Genomic DNA, 26,537 nt, shown 5'->3' with positions numbered 1-26,537 from the left:
AATAAGAGGTGGATAACTCTGGCCAAGTCACTTAACCTCTCTGAGCCTCAGTTTCCCTATCTATAAAATGGGAATAATAACAGCACCCACCTCTCAGGGTTGTGAGGATCAAATAATAAGCTATTTTAAAGAACTTTGCAAACCTTAAAGTACTGTATAAATGCTAGCGATGACTGTGTCTCCCCAGAGCCTAGCACAATGCCTGGCACACAGTCCGTACTTCATCTTAATGCTTTGGATGGAGTCAATGACTGCAGGACTGGAGCGCTATGGGTGGATGAGAGGATACTTTTGCAAGGCTGCTTTGTGGTAGGCTGGGACGAGGAAGCAGCTTCACTCTGCCCTAAAGCGTCCCTTTCAGAGGCAATGTAAAAATAATTCACTTCATTGGCACCACCCATCGATGGGTGGTCACCTCTGTGGCACAAGGAGGAGCTGAGCGAGTCACCAAGTACAGGACGCAGGAGAAGCTGCAGCAGAGAGGCCAGGAGGTCTGTGCCAACTCTTCTTCCACCCCATGACGATATTGGGGGGAGGGGGCCTCATGTTTCATAGCAAAAGGAATTCCTCCCACCCCCTCCAGAGTACCAGTCAAAGGGAAGAGAAAGCAGGAGCTAAAATAGCGTGCGGTCTCTCTCCACCCATTCCCATAATCCTTCTATCCCAAATGCAGCGAGAAACTTTTGAGCTCAACTGACGCCATTCAGCCAACCTGAGAGGGAGGAACCAACCTTTGTGGGTGGGGGCAGCAGGAACAGGGTCTACAGAGAACCAGTCACTCAGTGAGGGTGGGGAGGAGGGAGGAAGAGGATGCAGGACCCAGGGGTGACACAGGATGGGCAGCATGCAGAGGGAGGGAGCAAGGAGGGGGGAGAGAGGCTGGGCGGGCAGAGGAGAGAGACGTGAGAGATGGAGAGAAGCACAAAAAGGAAGGAAGAGGGACAGGGAAACCAAACGCGAGCGCTGTACCTCAGGACCTCCGAGATAGAGGAGTCGCTGTCATCAGACCTGGGGAGGGCAGAAAATTAGCTGGATTAGGGGGGTGGGGAGAGAGGAAGAACAAACAAAGCAACAGAAGGAGAAGAGGCAGCAGCAGAGCTGGGAAGGTCAGAGGGTTATTTTCCTCCAGAGAGAGGCAGAAAACTGAGTCAGGGTGGGGAGGGGTAGGATCGGAGAGGGTTGCAGAAGGAGAGGGAGAGAGGAGGGGGTGGGGGGAGAGCTTAGGGCCAGGCCTAGATGCTAGGGTGCCAGGGTAGACTCCTCATGAGGGTCAGAGGCAGGAGTACCCTCCTGACTAATGGGCTGGGCCAGGAAGGCAGGAATTAGGGGAAGAGGGCTATGGGGAGGGGATGGGAAAGGGCCAGCCCTTGATTGAGGGCAGGAGGTGGTGATGGTTCCTGGGCCCTGTTTGTCCAGTTCCAAGCTCTCCAGCTGCCCCACAGCCTAAGCTGGAGGGCACGCTGCCCTCAAGCCAGTAGCACCCAAATACCACCCTGCGAGGGCCATGATGCTTCTGCACAGGCCAAAAGGAAGCAGCCACCATCTTCTCCAGGCCCTCCCTAAGCCCATATTGGGCAAGAGCTAGGCGCTAGCAGCAGAGCAGCCAGCATGGACCCAGCAGGAGCAGTTCCTGAGCTGGCCACCCTTCGGTGCTCAGCACCCCAGCCTCGATTCTCAGAAACCCTCATGTTACTGAGTTGCAGAGCCTACTGAGGTCCTAGAGGTTCCTCTGGGGCCCTTACTCCCCTGGGTCTCACAAACTTCATATGGCCAAAGCAGGTTGGCACCTATACCCTCTATGCTGAGACTTTTCTCACCCTGTTTGGTATGAGTGATGCCTTTGGTAGACTTTCCCATGCCCCCCTATTCCCACCCACCCGAGGACACTCTCTCAGGGTAGCTGGGTCAAGGTCAGGGACGGAGATTCGTGCTCCATTCCTTTACCAAAGGTCACTCTGAATTTTGAAGGACAGCTTCTGCGACCACTTTTCTCACCCTTACCTCTCTGATTCCTGTAGGAACATGAGTGGTCAGAGGTAGGGGACTCAAGAGGAGTGGGGTCAGCTTAGTGATATGCTTAGGAAGCTCAGTTTTCACTGAGGGATTTTTTTTTCAAGTCCAAGGTGAATGATTTTCCCAGTAGGATGGTCAGTGCTGAGTGTGGGTCAATCCTCTGACACCATGGACCAGATAAAGGAAGGTACCAAGACAGTTCCTCTGCAAACTTGGACCCTTGTACAGAAGAGAGAGCCAGCTGTCCTCATCTGACACAGAAATTAGTCCATGGCAGCAGAGGCTGCCCTGGATCAGGGTCCTAACTCTCCAACCAGCTGAGTGGAGATGTGTGAGGCCAGCAAGCTGCCGGGAGCCTGAGAAGGGGCCTATGGGAGCTGGTGGGGAATGGGAGAGGGAGGTGGCTCTCCAATATCCCCAAGGCAAGTACATCATGGTAGCAGATTCCCTCACTTCTTACTTCTAAGTCTGTGAGATAGAGACTAAATATACCATGGGGTTGGGGTAACCAAGGCACAGATTTAAAGAAAGTAGAGCAGATTTTGCCCTGTGCTGGCACTGGCACCCACCAAAGGAGCCCCTTTTCTGCTGGCAACCTATGAAACACATCATGGAGGTCTAAAGAGTCCTGTCTGAAGCATCTGTCTTAGAGACAAAGGAGGGACAGAAGGATGTAGTACTTGAAGTCCCACCATTGAACAGTGGGGACCACTGACATCGTCACCTGATGCTGAAGCACCAGAGAGGAGCCCAAAGTCTGTATTGAAGAGGGTCAAAGGGCACACTGCCTGTGGACCAGGCCCAGAACAGGGTGAGGTGCAGCTCTCAAATTTTCTTCTCCTCCCCTCCCTCCATCCTATACCAGAGGACAAGAGCAGGACCTGAATAGTCTCCATCTATGAGGACAGATGACATTAGGAGAGACATGAGGACCTTATGCTTCAGAAGGGGCCCTGGGAACCTGGAGGAAGGGCAGGGAGGGAAAGGAAGGGGGAGAGAAGGGGATTTAATTCTTTGTTTGTCCCTGGGATCTAACCCAGGTTCAGCTTCCTCTCCCCTCCTCCCCCAGTATTGCCCCCTCCTCCCCCTGGATCCCAGCCCTTGAGCCCCTGAGGCCCCGGCTCTTACTTGTCCAGTGCTGACCCCTGGCTCTGATTGCTGGTGAGGCGAGAGAAGACGTTGCGGTCATTGCGCGGCCGCGTAGGGGGGGACGAAGGGGGTGTGAAGGCCATGTCCGAGGACCTGGAGTGGGACCAGGAGCAGAACAGGGGAACTCACTACCTTCCAAGGCATCCTGTTCCCTTCTGGAATAGCTCTGATTGTTAAGAAGGTCTGCCTTACATGGAATCTAATCCTTCTGTGTCCTCTTTACTCAGTGTAGAGGACTCCCTTCCCCCATGCCAACTGCTTTACAACTTAGGGTCTTGAGAGCTGTCTGCGGGCAATGAGAGACTGGGTGGTTTGTCCAGGGTTACCCAGACGGCATGTGTCAGAGGCTGAATCTAGACCCTGGTTCCAAAGCAGAGTTATTATTATTATTATTATTATTATTAATTATTACTACTACTACTACTACCACCTATTACACCCTGCTGCCTCTTCCTGAGTCTAACATTGACTTCTTATGGTGAGAAAACTTCCCAGTAATGTCTGCAAGGCAGCATGGAATAGGACAGATGACCGTGGGGTCATCTAGCTCAGCCTGTGACATGTATTAGCCATGTGGCCACAGGCAAGTCCCTTAACCTATTAGTACCCCAGGGAGGTCTGCCTCTAAGACTAGAGTTATAGATGAGCTGCTGAGCCGCGTTGATCCAATGGGTTTCCTCTTTTAGAGTTTTCTACAATGAAAAAAATCACAGGCCTGGACTAAAACAGCAAAAATCAAAAACACATCCAATAAGAGCTCAGTGTCTAGCCTAAACCTCTCAGACTGCATTTTACGTCCATTTCCTTCGTCGCCTTGAGCGCAATGAAACACCAAGGAGAGAACACTCATTTGTGTACATAGCTCACCTCTCAGGCCGCTCAGAGGGCACCTAGGCATTCGGAGGAGAACGTGGATGGAGGCTCGGGCTGCTGAGCCACTCATCTCTCTCCTGGCCCTCATAGACAGCAGGTGAGAAAGACAGCAGGGTTCAACTGAAAGACCGATGGGCCAAAGACCTGGATTTCTGGATTTGAATCCTGGTTCTATCACTAGTTTACTGTGTGACTCTCTGGACCCCAGCTTCTTCTTCTGGAGAATAAGGGAATGAGATCATCCCTATGGTCCCTTTCAGCTCTGACAGTGTCTGGTTCTATATCACCAGATCCTAGAGGTTAATATCACCACATATATACCAGTCCTCACCACGATGACCCATTCGGGGATATCTCACTGCTCTTAAAAGTGTTGGCACCTATGGGTTGGCATCATGAGAGGTCTCCATGTTGGCCGGTTAGGGACTGACTCAACCTGTACTTCTTCTCTTTGGCTCCTGAGATCTCACTGCAAGGCCCTAAAGGAACCTCAGATAAATAATCAGATCTGAGGATCAAGGCACTTCTTATAGACCTGCACTAATGGAAAAGACCAGAGGCAAAATAGTTTAAAAAAAAAAGTAATCTCAAGCACTACAAAATGCAAAAGCCATTTACAGCTGACACCCATGAAATGACTTTTGAGAAGCAGGCTTACATTTTTAATTAGGTTTGGGTTAAGCCAATATGAAAATTAATTCACATTCTCTGCGTCCATGACTGGGAAGGATAAGAAGATAGATCAGGGACATCTCAAGAGCTGAAAGGGTTGTCTGATCCAGTTTATTCCTGAACATGAAACCGGTTGGCAACACACTGGACCCATGGTCATACAGCCTTTACTCAAAGACCCATCCTCCCCAAGGCAGCGAGGTGACAGAGAGAAAGTGGGCCAGGATTTAAAAATCTACCAGGGATGGTGCACGAAGTAGATAACCTCCCATAGAAGGTACAATGCACGATATGGATGATTTAGTGTGGGCTATGGTCTTACTTCCTTACCTGATAGGTTGTCCTCGGTCATAAGATTTCCTTCGGGTCAGAGGCGAGGTGTCAGAGCCTCGGGATTGCCGAGGACTAGAACAGGTAGATAAAAGTACAATGAGCCCAAGAGGGTTCCTAAACCCCCAGGAGCAGGGATCTTCCCTCTCACCTTCCCTCCCCAGACCCTCTTCTTGTCCTTACAAGGTGCTGCCGCGGGTGGGCAGGCTGATGGTGCGTGAGACCTTATCTCGGTAGTAGGGGTCTCGGATGGAGAAGCCCACACCGTCCTCCTTGATCTCCACAAGTGAGGCCAGAGACTTAGTGATGTTCTTGGTGGAGATGTCCAGTGGGGGACCCAGGCACTCAGCCGACACCGCCTTCATTTGAGCAGACAGCTTGGGCTCCCCCTGCAGAGGAACAGGGTGAGAGCAGGTCTACTTAGTGGGATGGTCACATACTCATGAAGGCAGAGTTAAGGATGAAAACTCCCAGGGCAGAGTTTCTGAGGATTGGTGATTCACCATGGAACACCACTGGGTGATGACTTTAGGGATAGAGCTCAGCTGTGTTTACCACTGTGATAGTATAGTGGAGTGGAGTGGACGGAGCACTGAACTTGGAGTCAAAAGGACCCAGGTCTGAACCTCACCTCTAACAACTAGCTATGTGACTGTGGACAGGTCACAACCTCTCTGAGCCTCAGTTTACCTATTTGCAAAAGGGGCATAATTGTACTTGTATTATCCATCTCACGGGGTTGTAGTGATGCTCAAATGAATACTGTGCTCTGCTATTATCAGTATTGCTGTTACTGTGAGGACTTTCTCCTAGGCCCATGGGTACATGTTTCAATGATTGCTACTAAGGCAAACCCTCCCTGGAAAGAGAAGACAGAAGTCGTGCTGTGTCAGAAATGGAGGAGGGAGTGGGGAAGACCCAACTTGGCAAAGTGTGGAAAGGGCTGAGAAGATATAAGGAGGGGCCCTAGTCACTCACCTTGAACTTGAAATCATCATGGCTGGTAGAACCTTTCATAGTGAAGGACTGGGAGAAGCTAGGGGAAACAAAGAGGATACTAGCTTGGGTCTATCCCATTCCTTTACCACATCTACATTGGCAGTAGGTATAACCTCCTGAACTTGGGATCACTCCCAATCCCAGCCCAGGGCTGCTGCTGTTCACTCCCACATGGCTCCCTTGCCCGGCCCTCAGCATGTTGTGCCAGCAGGGTCCTTGTGGTTTCCAGCAGGGAAACTCACCTCCCCTCTGAGAACTCAGAGATCTCCTCATCTGTGCTGCAATATCCATTTTCTGTGAAAAGGAAGAGGAAAGGCTCTGTTATGGGAGGGGAGGGGGCAAGGACAGCAGAGGAGAACCAGAACTGTCCCCATCCCTCCAAGTCATTGCTTTTGCTTTAGAGGAGCTGGAGGGAGAGGGAATATATCTCCCAAGACTGGGAGTTTCCCCTTTCACTCCCCCATGCCATCTGCTTAAGACCAAATGGATAATTCTATGAAATTGGGCTGGGCCTCAAGGGGAGGTGAGGTCAAACAGCTCCCCTGGTTCCCATGTCCAACCCTGGAAAAGCACCGATGGAGCAGGTGAACTGCTCATGCTCCCTGGCTAGGGGGCCCTCCTTTCACCCCTTACCCTGCTGCATGTTGTGGATCAGGGCCTGTAGTTCAGGGTGGGCTTCAGCTTTCTCTCGAAGGGCATCCAGGATCAGGTGGTTCTGAGAGGAGTTGTTCATATCTGTTTGCCTCAGCCGCCCCTCCAGCAGTCGGATCTGGGCCTCCTTCTGGGCCACCTGTAGACCCTGGTGAAGAAGGAACAGAGAGGTGTTACCCATCCCTGCCTAGGGGTGGCTTGTGCTAAGCACCATCCTTCCCCGTGAGTCTCCTTCCCCAACCCGACTCCCTTGGGACAGTCCAGTTCTCCTTTCCTTTTCTAGATATTATGGGGTCAAACACAGGGAAGGAGGAGAGAGAGACTGTTTCCACCAAAAAAAGTAAAGGAGGGAACCTTTCCACTTCAGCTCCCTGGGACGGGCCTCCCCATTTAGGACAATGGACCTCAACACTCTCTGTGTCCCATCACTCTCCACATAGCTGCAGTATACTGGTAGCTAAGTTCTACCTCAAATTGGTCTTTGGGGCCACTTTTTTCCTTCTTCTAAGAGATTTTATAGTGTGCTATACTTCCCCTATTAGATTTTTTTTTTGCTTTTTGGTGAGGCAATCAGATAAAGTGACTTGCCCAGGGTCATACAGCTAGTAAATGTCAAGTGTCTGAGGTAAAATTTGAACTCAGGTCCTCCTGACTCCAAGGCCGGAGCTCTGTCCATGGTGCCACCTAGCTGCCCCTTCTCCTATTAGATTTTCAAGCCCCACAAAGGCCCGAATACACCTGTCCCTTATACGTGAGGCCATTATGAAAGGAGTAGGGAAGGTAAGGGCAGAGGAAGTATGGATGGCACTAGATAACTCATGATTCCAAAATGGCGGTGTAGTACTATGGAACAAGTTGGATTTGGACTCACAGGATTTGGGTTCAAATCCCAACTCTGCCAGTTACTTCTCAAGTTCTCCAGGCCTCAGGCTCCCCATTTGTAGAATGACGGGGTTGGACTAGATGACCTCTGGGGTCCTTTCCTGTTCTAAATCTATGACTCGGTGATTTCTTTGGGGCTCAAATTGCTTGTATCCGAAATGGATTCACATACATATATCCTTTTCCCTTCCCGCACCCCCACCTACCTCATCCTTAGCCCAGGTACCCTTCAGTCTTAGCCCTATGTCTTATCCTTCAGTCCAAAGATGAAGAATTGAGAATTGGATCATAGAATAAAATAAGTAGCCACCTCCTCCCCTCCCCATTCTCATCATTTGAGAGATGATGTTATTCTTACTGCACCTCCCCCGCATCTAGTCCCAGGCTCCCTGCACACAAGGTAAAGAAGACGACAGTGAAGGTGATTACCTTTTCAATGGAGGCCTTGAGAAAGTTATCCAGCAAAAGTCGGGCTTCCGCCAGTGAGCAGGAGCTGATGACCACTGATGTGTCTGTGGAGTCAAGCTCCTCCTAGAATAGGGGAATGAAAGGCAGATGGTGCCCCTCAGTCAGTCCCAGAGGCAGGAAGGGAAGACAGAACTGGGCTTAGCTTCCTTTCTATCCCCCTAAGACTGCCTGCCCAATAGTCACCTTGGTCTCCTCCAGCTGTACAATGGTGGCCTGGCAATCAGAAATGCTGTCATTGATATAGTCAATATTGGCTGCTAGCACCTCAATCTCTTCGCCCAGCTCCTGGAGGCCCTTCTCCTCCTCTGGGCTCTCTTCCTGAAGCCTTTCCCTCTTTCTCCTCAATGTTTCCTGAAGAAGAAATAGCTCCTCCCTTTTCTATGGATGAGACCAGAACAGAAGAGAGGGCCAATCGTTATTACCATAACCAATATTATTAACACCATCATCATCACCATTATCATCACTATAACCATCATCTCATCATCATTATCAACATCACCATCTTCATCATCATTATCACCATCATCAGCAGCACAAACATCACCACCACCATCATCACCAACATCACCACCATCATCATCATCACGGCCACCATCACCATCACCATCTTCATCATCACCACCACCATCATCAACATCATCATTTTCATCATCACTATCACCATCATTATTACCATCATCATCATCACTTAGGGGCTATATGGTGCGGTGGATAGAGATCTGGCTTGAAGTCTTGCCTCTGACACATACTTGTTGGATGATCTCAGTGATCTAAGTCAGAGGTGTCAAACACGAGGCCTTGCCTTGTGCATGTGGCCCACAAAACTCTTAGTACAGCAGAATCAGATTAAAATGTGGTTCCTATTGGATTTTAATGTATTGATGTACTAACAAAAAAAGAAATGAAGAAGCAGGAGTGGTTTTCTAAGTCAACATGTGGCTTGCAGGAATCTATGCGTGATAAGTAGCCCCAGTTTCTATCCGAGTTTGACACCACTGCTCTAAGTTACTCTCTAAGACCATAAATTATGGAGAAGGTGCCCTCCTGCATTGGTAAAGAGAGCTTCCTCGTTTAGGAGCTCTCTATATTAATGCCATCAAAGGTCTGGTCCCCATCTCTTGTCCTGATATTTCTGTAGTGCTTTAAGATTTGCAAAGCACTTTATATGGATTATTTCAACTGAATCTCACGAAAAGAAACTGTTAACATCTTCCTTAATTAGGATCTCCTCACAGCTATCCTGCAAAAGGGGCAGCTAGGTGGCGCCATAGTGCATAGAGTACCAGGCCCAGAGTAAGGAAAACTCATCTTCCTGAGTTCAAATCTGGCCTCAGACAGTTGTGTATGATCCTAGGCAAGTCATTTAACCCTATTTGCCTCAGTTTCCTCATCTGTAAAACAAGCCAGAAAAGGAAATGGCAAATCACTCCAGTATCTGTGCCAAGAAAACCCCAAATGGGGTCAGACCCGACTGAAATGGCTAAACAAGATGAAGAAAGATGAACTCCTTATTATCTTACATGCAGACTTTTTAACTTTCAAGACATCATCTCCAAAGATATTGACAGAGTAGCCCCTAGTGAGAAAGGACTTTCTACAGCACAATGAGTAGAAATGATGCTGGATTGTCAATTAAGGAGTTGGGTCTCTTCCAGTTCCAAATCTAAGCTCCTCTGAACCTCTGTGGGAAATTGCTTAGTTTCCCTGGGCCTCAGTTTCTTCATCTGTAAAATGGGAGTGAGGGTGGAGTCTGTGGCCACGAAGGTCCCTTCCTGGCCCAGACTGCTGATCCTCTGCCCTTCATTGAAGACACCCTGTGATCTGGACCCAACCTCCTCTCCAGCTTTGTGCCCTAAGGAATAGTGACTCCTTGGATAGTTTCTGTAAATTTCCCATTCTACACCATTTCTTATTTTGCTAACTTCTACCTTGAATGCGTTCCCTATAAACCCTCACACATTTTCATTTTATTAGAATCCTACCTAACCTTCAAAGATACTAGCTATAGTGATGATGATGATGGTTATCACCATTATTGATATTTCCATCAATCAATCAATAAACATTTATTAAGCACCTGCTATGTACCAGGAATCAAACCCAGGTCTTCCTGACTTGAGCCAAGTACTCTATCCACTATACCACACTGCCTCTATATAGCCATGTATAGCCCAAAGATAAAACCCTGTCCTTTCCCTTCTCCCTTCCTCTTAACTAGGAGACTCAGGCTTAATCTTCTAGGTACTTCTCAGCATCATTAGAATCCACCCCAATAAAAAAAAAAAGGGGCAGGGGAAGAGAGAGGGAAAAGGGAAATGAAGAAAAGTCTAACTAATTTGACTAATCTGGAAAGAAAAGTGAAGTCAGAACTTAGATAATAGAAGGTAGAGAAAAGAAGAGACAGAATTAAAACAAAGGGAAGAAGGGGCCAGCAGAGGAAAAAAGAAATGTCTGCCTTTTCTCTAATGAACAGATGCCTCCTTCAATGCAATTCAACAGACATTTATGCAGCCCTACTATGTGCACAGTACTGTGCTAGGTGTTGGGGTAGACACACAATTAAGATATGATGGTCTCTGCCTTTATGAAACTCCACTGGGAGTGGAGGGCATCAAAGCATTTTGCCCCAACCTTAACCCCATTCTCCTCTACCTTAATGAGCCTCTCCATGTCAGCCTCCAGGTTGACAATGGTCATCCTCTGCATGACAATGTCGATGATGCGCCGTTCTAGGGACTGCCACTTTAACCTGGCAGCTTTGCTGAAGCTCTGGCTGGCCCCCTTCTTCTGGAACTTCTTCCTGAAGGGAAAGGAGCGAGGGGCTCATCACTACCCAGATCTCAGCTGCTGCTGCTGCCCCTACTGCCCTCTCTACCCATACCAAAACAACCAAATGTCTATTCTGAGTAGCTCAAGCAAGAATTGTGTGTTGGGAGGTGGGGGTGGGGATGGGGAAGAAGCATCAATCAACCAAAAAGAATTTATTAAGCACCTACTATGTTCCAGCCAATGGGGATACAAAATTCCAGATCTCAGCAAACTTATGTTTTATTTGAGAAAAAAAAAAGAAAGAAAGGAGCTTGATATAGTTCCAGTGGGTTTCCACTCTGACCTCATAGAAGGGACCTGTGACCCCTTAAATGGAAAATCTCCCTGGAACCACAGGGTGCAATGCTCACAGTCACCCAATCTGACCTGGCAGGACGGGTTCCATTGACTGGGGTCGCTGGGTCCCCCAGAAAGTGGTTGATCTTTCGATTCCATTGGCGCACGATGCTTGAGACAGATCGGGCTCCAGACTCTGCCTCGGATGATGTGGCGCTGGCTGACACCTCTGCCCCCGAGTCCAGCATGGGAGGCTTCGTCACTACCCGTCCTGCTACCCGCTCTGACATAGGCTTGGCCAGGCGTCGCAGCGCGGACACCTGAGAGGAAAGAGGAAACCCTGTGGGCTTCTCATGCTCCTCAGCAATCCCACCATGGGAGACAAAGAGGCCTAGAAAAGGCCTGGGGAGAGGGGACAGAGGCAGTCCAACAAACCCAAGGTTCTGATAATGGGCCACAGGGATAGCTAGAATAGTAAATCAATCAAAGTGCTTTTATTGAAGGCCTATTGAAACCATATGGTCACTTATCCAGATTAGATCTAGGGCTCACGGCAGAGAAAGAACCTGGGGAATTTCTGTCTTTGATATACAGTGAAAAATAAATGCGCAAATGATTTCCACCACAATATGCAAATGAATATCTGCTATCTTTGAGTCAATAGCTCTGATACTACTGGTAAGAGACCAGCAGCCCTGCCCAGGAATGCCCAGGGACCCCAGAAAAGGGAAGAACTGTTCCCAAAGTCAAAAGGAACTTCCCTTCCAAGCTCTAGAATTAGGGAATGGCCCCTTTCAGCAACGACCACCTCAGTGGTGGTGGTGGTAGTGGTAGGTAGAAAGGAAGAGGAAAGGGGCTGATTCTGGGTGGGATTCCTGCCCAGCCCCACTGAGATGAGCTCACCTCCTGGGTTTTCCTCCTCAACACCATCTCCTGCTGGCGCTTCTGAGATTCCAGAGCCCGGATCTGAAACTGTAGGGGAGGAGGAGGTCAAGGGTGAGAGAACCTGGCATTTGGGATCTCAAAGCACTCTAAGTTCACCAGGTTGTTGTAGAGAGTGCAACAGGGAGGTCTTTCATCATCTCTACATTGAGGGAAACTTGAGTTTCACAGAGGGCCAGCTCATGCTCTAACATGGGTCTTCTTCCATAGAATGCTGACTCCCCTCACCACATCCATTTAGAGAATTGCTTCCTTAATGGAAGGCATATCCATCACCCAGCTTGTACCTGTGTGCAAGAGGACTTGAGGAGAGAGTACATCCTCATCCTTCCCTGGGACCCGAGACTCAGAGATTTGATTTGCCCGTGCTGATGCCATAATGGCTTCCAAGGCACTACTAACTAGCTCTGTGATCTTGGGAAGGTCACTGTGCAGTTCTTTGGACTAAAGTTCCCTCCTTGGTAAAATGAGAGCGTCTCTAAAGACCCTTCTAGTTTCACACTCTGCAGTTCTATCATCCAGAGCTCTCTCTGAAATCCCTGCATTCATCCAACTGAGCACCAATTATGTGTCAAGCTCTGGGCTGGACACTGGAGATTCCATGACAAAATCATCTGCCTTTAGGGAGCTTACTTTCTATTTCCTTCCAAACAGCCCAAGAATCTTCTCTGAGTTATTATTCCTGCAGTTGGGAGGGAACCTTTACTGAAAGGATGGCTGCCCTTGGTCAGCAGGGGGAGCCTGGTGGCTTAGGGACAGTGGCCCTCACACATATTATAAATCAGCCAGAAGGAACCTCAGAGACCCACGTGAGATTTTCCCCTGAGCCAGGAACCCAGATGTTGCTTGAAGACAGTCCACTGCACGTTGGAACTGGTCTAATAATAGTCAGGAAGTTTTTCCTCCTATTTTCCTCCTATTAAATTGAAATCTGAATCTAGTGACTTTCATCTTCCCACTCCTCATTCTGCCCATTGGAGAACCCTTCACATGACATCCCATCAAATATTAGAAGACAGCTCTCCCATCCCCCACCCCCCCCAAGTCTTCTCTTCTCCAGGCTATTTCCCATATGGCATACTGGTTACTAGATGCCCTCTCCTTTACCAATCAGGGCTGAGAGGGACCTTAGTTGATCAATAAAGTCCTGCTCTCTTTTTACTGAAACCACCATGACAGTTTCTTATATTTGTCTAGTGCTTTAGAGTTTACAAAGTGCTTTCATACATATCATCCAAAGCTCACAGCTACCCTATGGCATAGGTAGGGATTCTAGGGCTAATACGAACCTCAGAGTTCACCTTGCTGGAATACTTCATTTTACAAATGAGCAAACCAAATCCCAGTGGGGTAATAAGTAAGTGGCTACTTGTCTAAGGTCACACGGTTCCTACAGTTGACTTAATCACGAGAGTTGACTTTCTGAATAATGTTAGAACCTAAATATATTTCCATTACTATGAATTAGAGTAATTTCTGTTCAATGGAAAACTATAGCTAATTGGGTCATTCTTGGTCATTTCCTCGTAGCTGCTCTCAGACTCCCAATTTTGAAGGCTTATTTGCTCATCTTCAGATCAAAAGCAGAGATGTTCCTTCTCACCAGGGCCAATCCTAAGCACTAGCTCCTTCTGAATTCTCAACGACTGAAGGCTCAGGGGGTGAGCAGGAAGAGCTCAAGAAGAACTATCTGTGCATATGAATTGGGGTGGTGAGAGAAGAAAAATGAGATCCCCTCACCTCCTGCCGCCGTTGCTCTTTCTTGAGCTGTGCTATTTCCCGGTTCCTCTTGGTTTCTACCAGCCGCCTCCGCTGCTGCTCCTCCCTCATTTGCTTCATCAAGGCCACCTATAGAGTGATAGAGCATTAGCATGAAGACTTGGTCTAACGGAGAAAGAGAGACCCACAGATGGGCTGCCTGAGAAGAGATGGATACATCCTTCATGGACCATCAGGTACCATTTGAATGGAGGGAGGGGAGAAAGAGACACAGAGGGGTCATGAGGCAAAGTGATGACCAAGAACTACTGTTCCCAAACAACATGGTCATCTAGACACTTGGCTTGGGAAAAGAAGGCACAAAGGTGCAGAAAGCTGCTAGACCACTAGTATCCACAGACATGGAATCTAGGGTTGTAAGAAAGCTCCAAGGTCACTTGATATAACCCATACTCAAGCAGGGATCCTCTCTATTACATCCTGGCAGATTTGCAAGTGTCTTGAAGACCTCCAGTGATAGGGAACTCATCACACCTCCTGAAGCAGCCCATTATGCTTTCAGACAGCTTTGATTTTTAGGAAGTTCTTTCTTTAAATGAACCCAAATCTTTCACTTTGCAGCTTACACACACTGCTCCTAGTTCTGTCCTGTTATGGAATGCCTCAGTGGCCCGGCCTGAATTGTAGCCATCAAGTGACTAACTCAAGTCAGAGTAAGAATGAAGCCAACTTGTTGGTTTGAAGGTTGACTGGATTACCGGACTCCAGCTCTTCTTCAAGAGCCTTATGATTGGGGAGAAAGCCTTCTATTAACCAATGATAGAAGTATGTATATCCCACTAAGTGCTAAACTGTGACCCCTACCCTACCCCTACCTTGTGACACTACACAAAATTCCCTTTGGAGGATACGATGGAGCCATAACCAGATGGGAAAGTAGCAGGAAATATACCCTTAATTCATTAGTGGGGGGGGTGAAGAAGGCACCTGGACACGGCAAAGCTGATGCTAAGGAAGTGGGTTTGGGATAAGCTCCCTGGGATGTAGCAGAATAGGGACTGAGGGGAAGAAGCAAGCCATCTCTTAACTTTTTAACTTCTCCCTAATCATTTTTGCTCCCTGGATAGCTCTAAGTTGATTCTTTTTTTTTTCTGAAGGTCCTCAAGTCCTATTAGTACTCTCTAACCTTGAGCACCATGCAACAGAGGCTTCCTTTGCCCAGCCCAAGGTATGAATGGCTCTGAATGCAGATCTGAAGGATTGCACTTTCTTATCAAGCACACATTTCTCCAGCTTCAAGCAGAAAGGTCTCCAGGTGCATCATTAACAGCTTGCTGAAATGCGGTTGTCATGTTGCAGAGCCTGAACAAAAATGACTACAGAGTCCAAGAGGCCAGATATTGCATGCCAAAGGCAGTTTTCAACTCATCTCTCCTTTGAATTCTTACTCAGTTGTAGGCCACACATAGGGCCAATTTGGTGGACCATCTTATGCTGATCAGCTGTCGTGATAGCTCCATGATGAGTAAGGAGGGCACTGGTTTGTCATAGGGATTTGGAAAAGTACCCTAAAACTGATATACAACCACAACACACCGTCCTTTCTAAGCAGACTTCTGGGGACATCTGGCCAGTACGGATGGGTGATTAAACTCCAATTTAGGTTGAAACAAAAATATTTTCTCAGGACCTCAAGCTCAGGTCCCCAAACTGAGTGACTATGGTCTCAAGAGCAGCTGGGCACCAGAGTGAAGGACTGATAGGGAGAAGTACGCTTGGCTTTGTTTGAAAATTTTAAATGACTTTTGGAGCTCCTGTTTTACATAAAAATAAGGTACTCTGTGCAATAGCCAAGACTGTTCTGAGGAAACAGGCTGCCCATTGCCTTGCTTTTTGGCCTTCTTAGGAGTGTTCTTTGCACCGTCTGTGGGTTTCCCAAATGGCAGGCACACAGCTTGGAAGGTGGTGAGGCTGCTGGAGAGGGTCCAGATGCTAGATCTAAAAGATGGCTGGGTCATAAGCCATCAGCCAAGATCCCTAAGAGTGTGGGGTCCAGGCAAGATGGAAGAACTGCTCGTGGCATTGCTGTGATCAGCAGGAGCACCTCTTCCTTGTCACAGGCTCCCTCTACTGGGACAAGAAAATCCTTGGAGTATTTGGAGAGTCTTAGGTTGGGTTCTCTCTCTCTCTCAAATGCATGTACATATATAGGCAAACTTCATTGTATGTGGAACAGGCAAGTTGGATATGGTTTTTTTTTTGTTGCCAACATCCAAAGCATCCTGGTCTGGGGCATCATAGACAGACATTGGCCCTCACTCTATGACAGATGAGTGTGTTGACTTTGGCCACACTGATGTCATACTGCTTGCTTGATGATTTAGTTGACTCTGACATCTATGATGAATACCAGGGCATTGCTGTCCTCAGTCTTCTTCATGGAAGGCTCAGTGGTCAAGGGTAATGATAACAGCAGACTGATCAAGCTAGTTTCTTCTATAGGCACTATTCCAAGGACATATGGGCTGTGATCAAAGCCAAAGTGTCTTGGGTCATTGGAAGATGGGAGATGTTTAGATTTTCTACTTTTTGTGACTATGTACCTTTCGACACTGCCTTCTTGACCTTCAAGGACTCTGACCTGGCTTCTGACTTGGGGCATGGGAGAACCATTTCTTTCTCTGCTTTAGGTGATATCTTGGGGTAATGGATCTCCCCAGGTGCTTCACACAGGCTTATAGCTCTAACACCCGCTCAAACCTCATCAGGCTTCACCTCCAAAAGGGTCTATCCAATCCATAGATTTTTGTGAACTCCTTGTCCATAAAGCTTGCCAATTCCTTGGAGCTACTCATAACTACCAGAGGCAGTGAATTCACTGATCAGGTTGCCATGGGGATGTCCAGGTGCTACTCTTAATAGAGCTTGCACAAGTGTAGGTGGGAGAATGTAAGCTCCTTGATGGCAAGAACTGTGACAGTGCCTGACACACAGTAGGCCCTTCATAAATATCAGCTGTTGGACCCAGCAATACTACTAGCAGGTTTGTAACCCAAAGGTATCAAAGAAAAGGGAAAAGGACCTATTTGTACAAATATATTTATAGCAACTTTTTTTTTTGAGGTGGCAAAGGATTAGAAATGGAGGGGATGCCCATAAATTGGGGAATGGATGAACAAGTTGTGGTATATGAATGTGATGGAATACTATTGTGCTATAAGAAATGATGAGCAGGATAGTTTCAGAAAAACCTGGGAAGATCTATATGAACTGACATGAAGTGAAACACAGGAAAACACTGTACGTGATAATAATAATATTGTAAAGATAATCAACTATGAAAGACCAAGACAATGCCTCACGACAATTCCAAAGGTCCATGATAAAAAATTGCTGTCTACGTCCAGAGACAGAACAGATGAACTCTGAATGCAAATGGAAGCATACTTTTTTTACTCTCTTTATTTTTATTGTTTTATTTTGTTTGCATTTTCTTTTGCAACATGGCTAATATGGAAATGTGTTTTGTATGAGTTCACATGTATAACTGATATGTTGCTTGCCTTCTCGAAGGGTGGGCAAGGGGAGAGATGGAGGGAAAGAATTTGAAACTCAAAATTTTAAAAAATGAGTGTTAAATTTTTTAAAAAATATAATTGGAAATATATAGTGAAATAAATAAAAATACATTTAAAAATATTGGCTGATGAATTGAAAGCAAGGAACTCTTGCAAGAGCAGTGCTTATTAGACCAAACTATTGAAGACTTTCCTTGCTGTCTAGAATACAGTGTTCCCTGTCACTGACACCTATTTCCATATCTGTAAGTTAGGCTCAGAGATCATCCACCACACCATGACAGGAGGGAGGAGAGTCGTGTCAGGTGGCCAGAAGTCTCCACTGTGGAGGCATCTGCCTGGCTTCTTTCAGGCTCATTCCATTAGTTCTTTCAGGTGACCTGCTTTGACAAGGTGGTAAAGTTGCTGTGTATCTCAGAAGTGGCTAGCTGCTTGAACCAGGAGAACTCATCCCTAGTATCTTAGGCCCTGATGGAAAACTGCATCATTATCCATTCCAGGCTGGCCACCAGAGAGAAACTAAGTGGTGCACTGAATATACCTGCCTGTACACAACACCCATATAGTTTGATTATGTCCTGGACAAAGTCATTAATATTATCAATCATGATGTCATCAGTTGCAAAGGAGAGATCCAAGTATCTGAGGGAAGGCTGTCCCCATTCATTAGGCATATGCAGATGTGTTCTCAAGGGTTGGTCTGAGGATCACTGAGAAAGAGAACTGCTGCTAATTCAAAGACCCCCATTGTTTGCTGGAGCAGATGTCATGCCCTGAGAGAGAAGACGCTGAGGCAAGATAGGGCAGAGGAGCAATAGAAGGACCAGGGAGGCTGAGGTTGGTGGACTGCTTGGGCTCAGGAGTTCTCAGCTGCAGTGGGCTAGGCCAACTGGATGTCCTTACCAAGTTCCCACACCAGGATGCTGAGCCACAGCGAGGCTCAGAAAGGAGGGCAAACTGGCCCAGGTCAGAATCAGAGAAGAGCAAAGCTCCTATGACCATCAGGAGAGGGTTTGAAGCCATGAGTGGTCACTATTTCCAGCCTACTTGAGCTCAGGAGACCCAGTCTCAAAATGGGGGCTGAGTAGGGCAGGTAGGGAGAAGGGTCAACAGTCAAAGATAAACAAGTAGGAGATGGAAAGTACAGACGAGTTAGAGGCTAAAGACCAGGTAGAAGGCATGGGCCAAGTCAGAAAGAGGGCAAGAGCCAGCACAGCACACCAGAGACCAGAGCACTTTGAAAGTGAGGCCAAGTCTTCTTCAGAGAAGAAGCCTCTCATCACAGCAAGAGCCAAGGAGTAACAACCTCGGCCACAGGCATCCCGGGATTGTTTGGCTCCAACAGCTGGCTCCACCGGCCCCAGAGCCTCAGCAGGTGCTGCTCCAGACTGCACCAACCCAGCCCAGTCCAGCCTCCCACAGCAGGAACCAAAGAGAAAGGCCAGAAATTTGGGGGGCATTACATGAATAGGCAATGATATTCTGGTGAAATGTAAACCAGCAGGAAAACACACTCCCTGCGCTCTTCCTAGCTCCCACTTGGGGCGCCTCCCACCCTGTTCCCTGTATCCTCTCATTACCTTGGCCTTCTTCATCTCCGCCACCTCAGCCTGAAGCTTCTTCAGCTCCCTCTCATAACGGGACTGGTTCTTGAGCAGCCGGGCGTGCTCCTTCTGGGCTGCCTGCAACTTCTGAAGGTCGCGATTCATCTCCCGTAGACGCTTCTCGTAGTCTGCCTTGATCTTGTTAGCCTTCTCCTCTGTGTAGCACTCCATGGTGCCTGGGACGGAAAAAGGTGCAGGGGCTGAGGCATCAGAACTAGAGCCAGGGGCTCGGGACAAAGGTGGGGTGGTGAAATGGAGGCGCGACAGACTCGTGGCTCTGTGCTGTTATTAACTTGCTGTGTGAACCGGCTGAAGTCAATCACTTCACCCCCCTACATACACATGTGTACACACACACAGATATGCACATGCACACATATACACACACATATATGCATGTACACACCTATGTACACACATGCACATACTCTATACCCTGCTGCCCACCTGCCCACACCCTGGTCTCTGCTCTCGAGTTTTAGTGTAGTTACCAATCTATATGTACCTCAACCCTCAGAAGCTATGATCAGTGCCTGTGGACTTGGCCCATTCTTGACAGAGCCCACCTAATACTACTCCACCCTCATCCCTATTTCCTGGTCCTCTCACATGGAGCCAGCTACCCGGAATCTGAGCATTCCAGGGACTATTCAATGTATTCTCCTCATGCCAGCACATGTTTAGGACGGTGCCTGGCACTTAGTAGATGCTTTTCTCAAATTGGACTAGACAGATAGTAAGGTACCCTTTGACTCCAGCAGCTTGGTGGCAGTGTGGATAGAGCCTTGTTAGACCTAGAGTCAGAAAGGCCCAAGTTCAAATCCGTTCTCAGACATTGATTAGCCATGTGACCCTGGGCAAGTCACTTAATGTCCATTTGCCTCAGTTTCTTCAACATAAAATGGGGTAACAACAGCACTTTCCTTGCAGGTTGTTGTGAGGATCAAATGAAACAGTGTTTGTAAGGCACTCAGTGCCTGGTACAAACTAAGTGTTTATCTTCCCTCCCTTTCCTTCACAGAGCTCCGTTTGGGATATGAAGAAAAGGGGGAAGGAACATCCTGGGGGAGCCCCCACTCCCCAGTCATTAGCTATGAGCTCCCTAACCTGAGGTGTTAGTGATGGCTAAAATGCACCTTCATGTGGCAAATAAGTGGGGGATGTGTGTGTGTGTGTGTGTGTGTGTGTGTGTGTGTGTGTGCTGGAGGGAGGAGGCTACAGTGTGAAAGGGAGGGCTGCAAGAAGAGAACGGGAATTGGGAGGACCAGAAATGAGCAAGAGGGAGCTGGAGAATAATCTAATGAAGGCAAAGAGAATGAATCGAAGGAGGGTGCATGGGATCTGGGAATCTGAAGAGAAATCCCCACTGATATGGAATAGAAGTTCCAGGGCTGGGCAGGTTTGCAGGCTGCAGATCAATCAGCTAATCAATAATCAATAAATACTGACCAGTGTCTACTATGTGCCAGGCATCGTTCTAAACATGTGCTGGCATGAGGAGAATATGTTGCCGAGTCCCTAGCATGCTCAGATTCTGGCTAGCTAGCTGGGTACATGTGAGAAGACCAGGAAATAGAGGCAAGGGTGGAGTAGTATTAGGTGGGCTCCATCCAGAAGAACGGGCCAAGTCCAGGGGCACTGGCTATAGCTCCTGAGCGTTGAGGTGCATACAGACTGGTAACTAGACTGACACTCCTTCAGGGAAAGGACCAGGGTGTGCGCAGGTGGGTGACAGCGTACAGGGGTATGTGTGTGTGTGGGTGCGTGTGCGTGTGTGTATTGTATTTATGTATGGGGGGTGTTGTATGTGAGTTTAAGTATGTATATATGTAAGTGTGTAAGTGTTTTTGTGTACAAGTGTGTGTATGTGTACAAGCACACTATAAAGTGTGAGCTTGTGTATGTGTATGTGTGTATTTGTGCACAAGAATGTTATATATGTATACTGTGGATGTATGTATAAGTGTTTATGCATATTGTTTAAGTATGTATATGGTGTGCATATGTGTGCATGTATGTAAGTGTGCGATGTGTGTGTACATGTGAAGGTGTGCGCATGCTCATCTGTGTACGCACTGAGGTTCTGGAGCACCCGGTCCCGCTCAAGCTGCGTGTCCCGGATTTTGTTCTGCAAAAGGATCAACTTCTCCTCGTACTGATGCTTCAGTGTCTGCAGTCGGCGCTGGCTGTTCTCCAGTTCATCAATCAGCTTCTGCTTGATCTCAATCTCACAGGTCAAGTCTGCCAGGTCGGCTTGGAAGTTCACCTCTGTAGGTGGAGGATGTGGGGGTATGGGGGTATGGGGAGGGGAGGGGAGAGACAGAAGAGAAGAGGGCAGCTGATTGGCTGTGGGACTCAGGAAAACCTGAGCTCAACTCTGGCCTCAGATATTTCCCGTCCATCTCAGTTTCTTCATCTGTAAAATGAGAATAATAGTAGCACCTACCTCCCAGAGTTGGTGTGAGGATGAAATGAGATATTTGCAAAAAGCTTTATAAATCCTAAAAGTGCTATATAAATGCTAGCTATTATTATTAGAAATGTACAACCCTTCCTAGGGTCAGCAATGAATGCTGAATAAGTGAGATCTTGATGGAAATAAGTTAATTCAAATGAGTGCTGTACTGTAGAACTCCTCTCTAATCTAACAGGGCAGATGTGGGCCTTAGGAACTGGGCTCATGCCTTTTCCTAGGGCCTGAAGTTAAGACTCTGTTCTAACCATACTCCATAACCAATGAGTCCAGCGCTGGGTCGCCATCTTCCAGGGATGTCAGGGAGGCTGGATGCTGAGAATGAGTCTGGGAGGACTCATTCTACAGGAAGTAGACTGGACACTCCTCTACTGTAATCATTAATTTTTAGCCTTGAACCTGAAGGGTTCTCTGAGGTAAAGGAGACCCAGAACAGATGCTCTGTCTGGGGTTGGGGAGCAGCGATTTGTGTGAAGAGAAGTCAATCTATTAGACAAATTTCCTCTTCCTCACCACTGTCTTTAGGACTAGGCAAGAACTCCCAGGAATTCACATAGGGGTGTGTGGGGTGGGACAGTGGGTGTTTGCTGGGAAGTGGTTTTTGTATCAAAAAGAAATAAAAAACAAATCCTATCCCTAGGTTGATGGCCTTGACCTTTGCTCTGGGTTGAGCAAAGTAATTACATTTAACTCAGTAAGTTTCTACCAAATTGTCCTAACTGGCCATATCCCCATCCCCCTTCTCCCTTTGCCAGCTACTCCCCCACCTCTGCCATGAAGATGATCCTGGGGTCTAGCTTTCCTTATACTAACTTAACATTGCATAAGGTCACCTGTGAAACTTCATTTAGGTCTAGTCATGGAAGCAATAGGTTTAAATCCTACTCCTGACATCTACCTTTGAGACAGCTGGGGGAATAGTAGATAGAGTGCTAGACCTGGAGTCAGGAAGACCCGAGTTCAAATCCTGTGTCTGACACTAGTTGGGGGTCCCTGGGCAAGTAACTTCCTCTCTCTCAGATTCAGTTGCCTCATCGGTAAAATGAGGGGGCTGTACCTTAGAAGGTCCCTTTCACCTCCAAATCTATGATCTATGATCGTGCTGATGGGTCTAGCCACCACAAGTTTCTCCCCACTTCAGGCTATCCTCTACTCAGCCACCAAAACTATGTTTCTAAAATGTAGGTTTGACCATGTCACCCCCTCTCTCAATAAACTCCAGTGTCTTCCTAGCGCCTTCAGGATCAAATACAAAATCCTGTTTGGCATTCAAAGCCCATCATAATGTAGGGACACCCTCTCCCCAACCAGGCACATAGTAGGTGCTTAATAAATGCTTACCGACTGGCTGATCATGGTCCTCACCTGCAAGGCCAGGTATGGCTCTCTACCTCATTTCCTCTTGAGAGAAAGGAAGACTCCAGGGTAGCATGAGGGGTTTTCAGCCTTCACTTTCAGGAATTGGAAGGCTGAGCTTCCCCTCTTGCCATGTCCAAGCACCAGTGGCCTCTGAAGGCCCTTGCAGTTCTAAATCTATAATCTCTTCATTCTTCCCACAGTCCTTCCTATGTCTAGCCCTGAAGGGTCAACTCACCCTTCTCCTCAGGATCTGAATCTGAGTCCACGAGGCTCTCCTCACTGCCCGAATCTTCATCTTCATCTTCCCGGCCTTCCTCTTCCTCACAACCACTTTCATCCCGATCCTCCTCTTCCTCCTGGGCATCGAGCACCATGATGGGGCCCTCCCCAGCTGTTTGTTCCTCCCGAGGGTCAGGAAACCCCCCACAAAGGTGGGGTGAGTTCCCATGGGGCCAGACCATGAAGGGAGCAGTCCCAGGATCGAGGGATGGGAGTATGTTCATGTGTGTCTACATACATGCATGCATACATAAACACATGCATACATACGTACATGGAGGGCAGTCAGTAGGGAAATAAGGTGGAAAGGGTGGACACACAGCACTGCAACTGGAACCCTGTGACCCCTCCCTGTCCTAAAAAACCGCAGCTGTCTCCATGGCGCATGGGCCCTTTATGCACATATGAAGTCCCTTCTTTGGGGGTGAGATTGGGGTAGGGGGCAAATACATCAACCTGGTAACGAACCAGCCCATCACTGGAGGTAACAGTGAGTCTAACTCAAGGAGCGGAGAGTTATTTGGCTCTGAGTGGGGCAGGGGAATATTGTGGGCACTTTCATCGATGGCCTTCCTCCACCCCTTCTTAACGAGGCTGATGCCTCGGTGAATCCTAGGCAGGGTCACAAGTCAAAGTGTACATGGGAAGGGACTGGCCCTTACCTCCTCAGCCTCGTTCTCATCTGTCTCTTCTCCATTCTCTTGATGTAACTTTGCCCTCTTTTTAAATGCCTCCTTCTCTGGGCTGTCCACAGGAGGAAGATGAGGGTAGGGTCAGGTTAGTAGAGTCAGCCTCACAGAATCCTAGGTTAAGAGCTAGAAGGGGTCCCAGAGGCCATTTCATCCAATCTCCCCGTTATAGCTGAGGAGAGTGAAACTAGAGATATTAAATAACTCGCCCATAGTAACATAACTAGTCTAATACTGGAGATGAGATTTGAACCCAGTTCTTTCTAGCTCCAGGTACAGCACTGTGTCTGTCACTCCACGCTTCTGCGCTGGGGGTGGGGTGGGGTCAGAGTGAAGAAAGGAGGTGGGGAATGAAAAGGAAAACATCCCCACCTGAGGTTGGGAGATGGGATGACGTCACCCTAAAGAGTAGGGGACATGGTGGTGAGGTGAGCCAGCAATCTCCTCTACTTCCCAGCTGTGCTGGCTTTTAAACTTTAACCCAAATAGCCCAAAATAGACTTTAATTATTCTCTGTTTTCCTCCACGCCAAAGATCATGAGACAAGGTGAGGCAACCTTTGCCCACAAGTGGTTGACTAACTACCCAAGATAGCAGGCCACTGGAAAGAGATTTCTGGTGCCACTGTGCATGATGTCACTAGGGAGTTGGCCTGGGGTGGTACAGAGATGGAGCTTGGTAACTAGCTTCTACTAGTCTCTCTCTCCTTAGACCCTGATCCCAGAAGGGGTGGATGTCTCAAGAGGAGGAAGTCCCACCCCTATGAGGGAACTGACCCCATCCCCATCTTCCACCTACCCCTCACCTCCCACCAATGATATTGTCAGATAGTGTATGGGGGCTTCTCTCTTTCACCTTTTTCTCCGTTGCCTGGTCTCCTTTTTCTTTAGCCGTTCCAGGTCTTGCTTGGCCTTGCGAATCACCTCTGAGGCCTCTGTTTCCATGGAAATTGATGGGCTGCTCAGCAAACTTCCCTGGGCTTGGGAACCACTCATGGAGTAGGAGGGCCGCCCTGAGGTCCGTGAGAGTGTGCGGCGGAGAGACTCGTTCATTGCTTCACTCTCTAGAAGCTTTGTTCTGAAGTGGAAGAGAGGGTGGAGAAATGAGGTCATCCAGAAGTGTTGTCTCCTAGCCCTACCACTGCCAGAGTCCCAGACCAGCCACCCTGGGTCTTCCCCATCCCTGGTGCTCACCGAAGTTCTTCAATCTCTCGGATATAGTTCTGGATTAAAGTACCAATGGCCTCATTGCCATCTCCTGGTGGGGAACAAAAAAAGAGATATCTGTCTCATGATAATGGTAACAATCCCAGCAACAATAACACTGTGCGATAGGTCACTGTTATTTAACATACGTTGTGGCGCCTAAGAGAAAAGGCAAATTTTGGCAATTCATCCAGAGATGGGCTAAGTGGGCCAAGACTCAACTAGGGCAGATATAGTGACATTATATGCCTCTACTATAGAAACAGGGAAAGAAGCAGAAGGGAAGGTTGCTGTAGGAGAGAGGAAAGCCTTCAGCTGCCATATGCCAGCTGCTCCTAGAAACAAAGAATAAGACGAGGTGAATCTCAAAGAATCGGATGAGGTGAAATGGTTCCCTGAAAGCCACAAAGAACATGGGACTTAACCACTGGGACCACAGCTGTTGTTAGCAGAGAAAATATTGAAATAGGGTCATGAAGTAGTGAAATGCCCAAAGGAATCTATGGATGGGATCATTAAAAGTTAAGAAGCAACTTGATATACCTTAGATGGTTTTTTTCCTTTCCATTCTTTGTTCTATTTGGTGATATACAACTTATTTACTTATATCTAAAGAAGAACTAATAATTTGTTTTGCTGTAAGTGAGTGCTTGCCTCCCCCCTTCTTAAAGGCTGGTAAATGTAGGCCTAGCATATACCTGAGGGCCTTAGGTTTCCATGCCTAAAGCTACTCACACCCAGAAAGTTGTGATTGCCAAGCTGTCCGAGGAGGGGGAAAGGCATTGCTGCTCACACAGTAACAGCGACCAGAAATGAAAGAAAGTATGGTCCAGAGGAGGAAATAAATAGACTTTTCTGGATGAAGCTAATCAGTAAGAATCAGGTCATCAACAAGTCAACAAGCATTTATCAAGCACCTACTGGATGCCAGGCGCTGCTAGGCACTGGAGACAGAAAGAAAGGAAAAAACAAAACAAAACAAAAAAATCCCAGCAAGTCCAGGCTTGATTATGAGGAAAGTCACCACTGTATTCTTCCCCAGTCGCAGTAGATCTAAGATTGGCACTGCCCTTTGTCTAATCAGAATGATGACTCCGCTGAAGGCCAGACCGTTGGAGGAGCACTTGCACAAACACTGGCTGTCCAGCTGTCAGGGGTATATGGTAAAGGAGATCCTTTCTCAGGTGTAGATAACTTAGACTCAGTGGCCTCTGAGGTCTCTTCCAAACCTGATCCTTTGTAACTCTGTTTAGCCCGAAGGAAGAAAAGACTGAAGAGGAATGTGATCACTGTCCCCAAGGACGTGAAAGGCTGCTAAATGGGAAGGGGCCTGGATTTGTTCTACTTGGACCTGAGGGAGGGCAGGGAGAGGGGGCCAGAACAAGGGACAGTGGGCAGAGGTTGCGCAGTGACACAGGGAGGGAAAACTTCTTAAGAATAAGCGCTGTCCCAGAGTGGACTGGGCTGCCTGACGAGGTGGGGGCTCCCCTCATTAGAGGTCTGCAAGCAAAGCCTGGATGACCACTTATCGGGGATTCTAGAGA

At 47.9% G+C, this 26,537-nt stretch overlaps 1 protein-coding gene across 5 annotated transcripts in view; it reads right to left on the bottom strand.

Annotated features, from left to right (window-relative positions):
* KIF21B (kinesin family member 21B) overlaps window positions 1-26,537 on the bottom strand; it is a 76,683-nt gene that overhangs the window by 18,420 nt on the left and 31,726 nt on the right. For 2 of the 5 annotated variants that reach the window (XM_021002973.2, XM_021002975.2), the window contains 19 exons: window positions 24,982-25,045; window positions 24,644-24,865; window positions 23,762-23,843; window positions 23,056-23,176; window positions 21,065-21,256; window positions 18,965-19,164; window positions 13,828-13,935; window positions 12,049-12,117; window positions 11,236-11,465; window positions 10,693-10,840; window positions 8,221-8,415; window positions 7,999-8,100; window positions 6,670-6,835; window positions 6,279-6,330; window positions 6,016-6,073; window positions 5,221-5,426; window positions 5,038-5,112; window positions 3,142-3,255; window positions 970-1,008 (listed from right to left, as the gene is read on the bottom strand). In XM_021002973.2, coding sequence (XP_020858632.1) covers window positions 970-1,008; window positions 3,142-3,255; window positions 5,038-5,112; window positions 5,221-5,426; window positions 6,016-6,073; window positions 6,279-6,330; window positions 6,670-6,835; window positions 7,999-8,100; window positions 8,221-8,415; window positions 10,693-10,840; window positions 11,236-11,465; window positions 12,049-12,117; window positions 13,828-13,935; window positions 18,965-19,164; window positions 21,065-21,256; window positions 23,056-23,176; window positions 23,762-23,843; window positions 24,644-24,865; window positions 24,982-25,045 — 2,443 coding nt within the window. The remainder of the gene's footprint in view (window positions 1-969; window positions 1,009-3,141; window positions 3,256-5,037; window positions 5,113-5,220; window positions 5,427-6,015; window positions 6,074-6,278; window positions 6,331-6,669; window positions 6,836-7,998; window positions 8,101-8,220; window positions 8,416-10,692; window positions 10,841-11,235; window positions 11,466-12,048; window positions 12,118-13,827; window positions 13,936-18,964; window positions 19,165-21,064; window positions 21,257-23,055; window positions 23,177-23,761; window positions 23,844-24,643; window positions 24,866-24,981; window positions 25,046-26,537) is intronic. The other 3 variants (XM_021002974.2, XM_021002976.2, XM_021002977.2) reach the window with 2 other exon arrangements.

The sequence above is a fragment of the Phascolarctos cinereus genome, unplaced genomic scaffold (assembly GCF_003287225.1).
Source record: "Phascolarctos cinereus isolate Bilbo 61053 unplaced genomic scaffold, phaCin_HiC Scaffold_5;HRSCAF=322, whole genome shotgun sequence".
Taxonomy (NCBI): Eukaryota; Metazoa; Chordata; class Mammalia; order Diprotodontia; family Phascolarctidae; genus Phascolarctos; species Phascolarctos cinereus.
Note: the sequence above shows the minus strand (reverse complement) of the source record. Positions and strands in the feature narration are given on the sequence as shown.